Source organism: Nycticebus coucang, chromosome 10, assembly GCF_027406575.1.
Source record: "Nycticebus coucang isolate mNycCou1 chromosome 10, mNycCou1.pri, whole genome shotgun sequence".
In the NCBI taxonomy this organism is placed as follows: Eukaryota; Metazoa; Chordata; class Mammalia; order Primates; family Lorisidae; genus Nycticebus; species Nycticebus coucang.
This window is the reverse complement of record NC_069789.1, coordinates 6,927,074-6,933,768: the sequence shown is the minus strand read 5'-3', so window position 1 is coordinate 6,933,768 and position 6,695 is coordinate 6,927,074. Positions and strand designations below refer to the sequence as shown.

At 44.5% G+C, this 6,695-nt stretch overlaps 1 protein-coding gene across 2 annotated transcripts in view; it reads right to left on the bottom strand.

The window, feature by feature from the left end:
- Nucleotides 1-5,636: 5,636 nt before the first annotated feature.
- Nucleotides 5,637-6,695, bottom strand: part of HOPX (HOP homeobox) — a 34,880-nt gene continuing 33,821 nt past the window's right edge. For both annotated transcript variants that reach the window (XM_053606211.1, XM_053606212.1), the window contains one exon: nt 5,637-6,439. In XM_053606211.1, coding sequence (XP_053462186.1) covers nt 6,362-6,439 — 78 coding nt within the window. In that variant the 3' untranslated portion in view covers nt 5,637-6,361. The remainder of the gene's footprint in view (nt 6,440-6,695) is intronic.

Here is a 6,695-nt window from a genome sequence, read left to right as displayed (position 1 = left end):
GCTGGAAGATAAACTTGTGAGCTCAAACACATCATTGTGGGCAGACCCACCTCTTCCCCTGTGGAGGTCGGGAGGCCTCAGCGGCTTGCCATGGTGGGCCTCTCTGTGGGACTGCCCAACGTGGCAGCTGGCTCCCCCCAGAGCAAGTAATAAGGATGGGAAAAAAGGGAGGAGGAGGAGAGAGAAGGTGTCATGTCTTTTAGACACTCAGAAGTGACCAAGAATCCTGTCTACTGTATTGTTAGTTACACAGACCATCCCCGGTACAGTGTGGCAAGGGGAACATGCAAAGGCGACCAGGAGGCAGAGATTGTTGAAGGCATCTGGGAGGCTAGCTACAAAGCTAATTATAAGGTAAACAAGAAAACTTAGCTTGTAGATGGGCAGCCATCTGCCAAATAAAGCTACAGAAAGATGGGGGGAATGGCTGGCAGACAACCAAATTCTCCAGCTCACTTCCCCTGACCCCAGATCCCATGAACACACATGTGCACCCTCCTTCTCCTCCATGAACACATGTGCTGTGCCCTGGAAAGAAACTGCACTTCTGGATGACCGTTCCCACACCCCTGAGGACTCTCAGTCTTATAGGGTCACTATCTCCAGAAATTTGCATTCTTCATTCCCAAGCAACGCCCATTTCCCATATTTTATAATTTACTTTAAAGCCTTTTAAAGTAGGAGTGGAAAGAGGGACCTTCTGTCTAGAAAAAGGAAGGAAAAAAATCCTTCTGCACTGCTGATCTGGAAGACTAAGGGTGATTCATATGAACTACGAGTTATCACCGCATTTGAGTAGTTGGATGGGTTATGTAAATTGAGATTCAAATCACCGTTTCTTATATTTTGGAAGTTTAGTTGGCAAACTCTTCTAAGAGGCCACATTAACGTTTATAGGATTCTCATACAGCAGCGTGCAGATATTTGTAATATTACGACTGGTATGGGCCAAAGGGAAAGCAGAGGGCCTCCAGGAACCCGCCTCATTCCTCTAACTGTATAGCGCTCACTGGCACAGCACGAGGCTTTGTAAAACCGAAACTATCCTATTCTCTTACTTTGCCGATATAAGCAGTGGCTGACGTCCCAGATCCTCGCCTGACTTTTGTCCACCCCGCCACCTCTTAGCACTTTCATCCTGGAAAAAGAATGCAAAGTTTCACAGAATTTGTATTATTGCCAGTTCCTTTGGCACCGAGTTCAGGCAAGGATACATTTCAAACAGTTGATGTGAGGCTTTTCAATAAACTTAGTGGATGGTAGAATATGTGGAACCAGAATTTACACATGAAGAGGGCAAGGGTTGAAGGAGAGGAGCAGAATGTCCCCAAGGAGGTGACAAAGTCTTGCCTACTACACTCATGCATTTGCTTCTAAGAAATGTGTAACCTTGAGGTCCATAAATTACTTATCAGAGGTCATCTTTTCCTTTAATGTGCAAAATTCATTTTTTCTCTAGTCCTCATTGACAGAAAAATCTGGTGCTCTGCCCACTTATTTCCAAGGTCTACCAGCCTGTGTATTCTGGTAGACCTTGGAAATAAGTGGGCAGAGCACCAGATTTTTACCTCTTCCCATGAATTTCTGATTCCTCTGGGTTCTTAGCTACTTTTGGGGCCGGCACTCCTCCTTTCCTGCCCTTGTTTCTTCCTTCCTTCACCTCAGCATTAATCAGGGCTCTCTTCTATTACAAATAATACATACCAAGAAAGGAATTCCCTAGTTCACAGAGCCAGGAAGGCTGAAGAAGCTTGAAGGGAGAGTGGAAATCGGGGCTTCAGGGCTCTCTCTCTCTCATTCCCATCACTGCCTGGCCCCATTCTCTCCCTTTATAGAGTAGCCTTCTTCAAGGTGGCTGAGCAGGTGCTGCCCACAGCCCCAGGCCTCCATTCTCACAACTTTCTCTATAAAAGGATAATAAGGAACTATCCCTTCAGGTCCAATTGGGAAAATTCTGGCAAAGGACTGAGTGGCCCAGCTTAGGTCAAGAGCCCATTGGTGGGTTTAGTCCCTGTTTGCAAAGGGGGGGCGTCGCATTGTGACTGGCGGCCTGGGTCTAAGTGTCATAGGGTGCGGAAGCTGGGCACTGAGGTTAACTTCCCTACCAGCTCTACAGGAGGTGGGAGCAGTGCCCCCCATGCAAAGGTGTTGTTAAATTCATGCTAGTTTATTGTGTGCAGCCAGGGAGCTCTTGCTTTACCCCATTTCTTTCTAGACCTTTGAGTCCCCAGCACTCATTAAGAAGTTTTCCTAAATAGGAAAGCCAATGTCTTCCTTAGGGAGAATCCTCCTATCCTCCCGGAGCCACAGTTCAAACTGCAGCTGGTTTTTAAAATGGTTAAGTTTCTTCCCGATGTCTATGTGAACAGAAAGCCTGTCTTCCTGCTGTGTAGACACCACAATACTAAGCCGAACAAGCAGCAGTTCCCTCCGGGTGTGGGATCGCAGGTCTTCTCTGTGGGTTTCATTCGTTTTATTGTTTCATTCTTTTTGCTTATCTGTCTTTCTCCAATGAACAGATGAAACTGGTTCAAGGCAGGAGAGGAGGAAAGAACACAGCATGCTGCCTGTGTGCCTTTTATCAAGAATGCGGCTCTTGGTCTTTTCCTTGTCCCGACAAGGGGGCCCGCTCACTGTCTACAGGGAACGTGTCTTGCTCTGTAAACCTATATCTTGCTTTAACTCTGTGAATCTGCCTTTATCTTTTTCAATAAACTTTATTTAAAAAAAAGAAAGAGAGAGAGAAAAGAAATGTGAAAACCTTCCCCAAAACCTTGGACTCAAGTCTTCAACCTGCTGTCATTGGCCAGACTGTATCGCTGACCATCGTAGCTTCTGGGGAAGATGGAAAGGGGTGTATTTCATTTTTTTCAGACCTTACAGTCTCGCTAGAGAAAGGGGGCAACAGAAAAAGGGCTTGGGAATGATTATCAGTCCCCCTGACCCACAGCATCTGCACCTGTAGAACTTGGACGCAGGTGAAGACAGAACAACCTTGGCAGTGCTCCTCAGTCAAGGGCGAGTATCATGGCTTTGCCGTATGACCTTGGGTGTTCAGAAGAGACTCCTGTAATAAATCTCAGAGCTCTAGGTTCTTCTTATGACTTACCTCGTGTCATCATTAGCACTTTGTAGCATTAGTAATTATTGTTACTATTTACAAAGTGCTTTATTTAATGTAGTAGAATATGGCTAGCTTTGTTTCACGGCTGAAAAAAGCAAACTAAAGATATTACTTTTGGTAACAAATTTGCATTGAAAACAATACTGAATCTCCAGTCTCTCCCATCCCACGCCATACAAAGACCCTAGACTGTGGGCACAGGAAGTGATCCTTTGGCCATAATTGGTACTTCTGAGCTAAGGGCACACTCTCTGCCCACCTCGTTAACTATTCTTGTCCTAGATTACTTTTTTTTGTTTTTGTTTTTGAGACAGGGTCTCATTCTGTCACCCTGGCTAGAGTGCAGCAGCATCATCACAGCTCACAGCAGCCTCCAACTCCGGGCTTAAACGATCCTCCTGCCTCAGCTTCCTGCATAGCTGGGACTACAGACCCACCCACCCAGCTAATTTTTCTATTTTTTAGTAGAGAAGTGCTCTCGTTTTTGCTCAGTCTGGTCTTGAATTCCTGAGCGCAAGGGATCCTCCTGCCTTGGCCCCCCAAAATACTAGGTTTATGGGTGTGAGCCAATATATCCGGTGCCTAGATCATTTATGAATCATGTCTCTGGTGTGCTGGGAAGACCTGAGCCTCACACCTGTCTTAGCATCCCTCTCATTGCCTGACATGGGCTCGGCCTGGGTCTGCTTTGCTCACCATTGTATTAGCAGTAGCTTTTTCCTGCCTGCCCATTAGCCAGTATCTATGAAAGTGTTTTGAAAGGTGCAAAATGCTCTCTATTTGTAAGTATTTATCAGATATACTCAGTTCTGCCTCTTCCTCTCCTTCATCCTTTTTTCCCAGAAAGTGAAGCCAGCATCCAGCCACAGTGATGACAGATGTTCAGACCAGCCCCCATCAGGCTGCAGAGGATTGTGCCAGATGCAAGGCTGCTCTGTTCAGACCCTGCAGGCCTCACTGTAGACTTGTTTACAGAACAAATGTTTCAAGGTAGAGGAAAAGGACGCTTGCCCAAGGATGTTTTAATGGGATCCTATAAACATCTATAATCTAAATAATTGTTAGTGTTTGTACTTTGCAGATCTTTTTTAAAAGTCACTGGAAAGACTGTGCCTGCGCTGTGGTTAGGAGTTTAGAGGTGTACACCAGCATCACTCCAGGCTGGATTCCAGACACGGTGAATACAACCATCTTTGAGCAGCGGTTCTCATCTTCACTTTATTCCTCACCAACTGGACCCTAACTTTGCTCAAGGCAGCCATACACCCAATTACAAAGGCTCACATTCCCAGACTTCCTTGCAGTTAGGAATGCCCACGTGCCCCACCCTGGCCAATGAGATGTAGGGGAAAGTGACTAGGTTTCCAGGAAACCTTTTTAAAGTGAAAGTGTTAGCAGGCATTTGCCCATTGTCTTCTCTCTTTCTCTCTCTCAGTCTGCTCTTTCTCTCTCTCTCTCTTTTTTTTTTTTTTTTTTGCTTGAACTGCAACTCATTGTACAGGTATCCAGGTTGTATCCATGATCACATAGCTGTGTGCTGAAGCTAGCAACGTGGAAAGACAAAATGACCCCAGCTCCTTGACAACATCAGGGAGGCACTCGAACAACCCTGGGTTACCTACCCATCACTGATGTAGAAACAATCACTTAAACAAACAAAAAAAGCCTGTATTTTAATCCATTGCAATCCAGTTACTATTTCATGCAATAAACACGATCTTAAGTGATAGTCTGTTAAGATGGTGTCTTAGTGTGTTTGGCTGCTGTAACAAAATGTCTTAGAGCAGCGGTTCTCAACCTGTGGGTCTCGACCCATAGGAACTGTATTAAAGGCGGTATTAGGAAGGTTGAGAACCACTGCTGTAGAGTAATTTATTATATAAACAACACCAGTGTATTGATCACAGTTTTGGAGTCTGGTAAGTCCAAAATCAAGGTCCAGCAGATTTTGGCGCGCCCTCAACCTAGTTGGGCCCATTCCTCATAGATGGAACTTTCTATGTATCCTCAGATAGCAAAAGGGGCAAACAAGCTTCCTCAGGCCTCTTTTTATAAGGGTGCTAATCCTATTCCTGAGGGTTGAGCTCTCATGACCTAATTACTTCCCAAAGGCCCCACCTCCTGATACTATTGTGTTGGGGACTAAGTGTCAACATATGAATCTGGGGGGATACATTCAGACCACTGCAGACATTTAATGTGTTACAGTAAAAGTGCTATAGCAAATGCCTGCAAATTAAGTGCAGAATTTGTTAGAAAAATGCTGTTCAATCTTCCATGTGCATACAAACCATTTGGTGGCCTTGTTAAAACGTAGATTCTGACTGGGATTGAGAATCTAAACTTCTCACAGGCTTGAAGCTAATGCTGATGAGGCTGGTCATGGATCACATGTTGTGGACCACAATGGCTTGGGGAATGACCACTTTCTGGTCAATTCTACTACATAGCAGCTGGTCTGTTTCTCTTTGATATGTTCATTATTGAGTTAAAAAATCTTCAGGGAACTCAGTGCATTTTCAACAAAAAGTTAAAGTTTTATTTAGAATATCATCTGAGAGCCAAAAATCAGTTCAGTTTATTTAGCAGAATACATTTAACCAATTGCATTTAAATAAGGTAAGTTTGAGGATGTTGGTGGATTTTTTTTCTTAGTTTACTTGCTTTTTTGCCAGTTGGAATTTCTGTCATCTAGCCTAACTGGGTTCTATTCAAGTTTTGCAGCTATGAGCCAAAGAACTGCTTTATGAAATTTGAAATGACTCAAATACCCATCTGTGTTCTCACTCACCATCATTGTATTACATGAAAGAGGAAAAGGACCTAGGGAAGGAGATTCATAAGGAAATGCTCTCCCCTCTCCATCAGACTGTCCTTCCAACAAAGGCCTGGATTGCTCAGAAATGAATCATGAGAATAAATTGTTTACTGGGAGGTGATGGTCAGAAGCAAACTCAGATGATTTTTAGACCTTCTTTCATCATGACCAAAAGAGAAATTCAAGCCACAACCCTCTTCCAGCCAAGACATCACTTTACACAGAAATTGCTCATAGCTTCCTATTGTTACTTTCTTTCCTGGTTATATGTACATTAAAAAAATATCACGTTGTGTTAAATAGCAGGACAGCTAACAACAGAACAACGATTCTACACTGGAAAACCACAGCAGCTTGGTTAAACTGAAGGAACAGGAGATGGTCCTCATGGGTCCACGCTGTAGCTGTACGCCATCTCTTTAGTCTGTGACGGACCTGCACTCTGAGGGCAGGCCTTCTGAGCGCCGCCACTGGGCCAGCCGCTGCTTAAACCATTTCTGGAAGAGAGAAATGGCAAAAATAATTGTCACATACTGAAAAACTGAAATGTTCATTCACCCTTCCTCCCTCCCTCCTTCCCACCTTCCTTTCTTCCTTCCTTCCTTCATCTCACTCTGTCACCCTGGGTAGAGTACCACAGCATCACGATAGCTCACAAAGTTTTGGGCTCAAATGATCCTCTTGCCTCAGCTTCCCAAGGAGCTGGGACTATAGGCACCTGCCACAAAGCCTGGCTAATTTTTCTATTTTTGG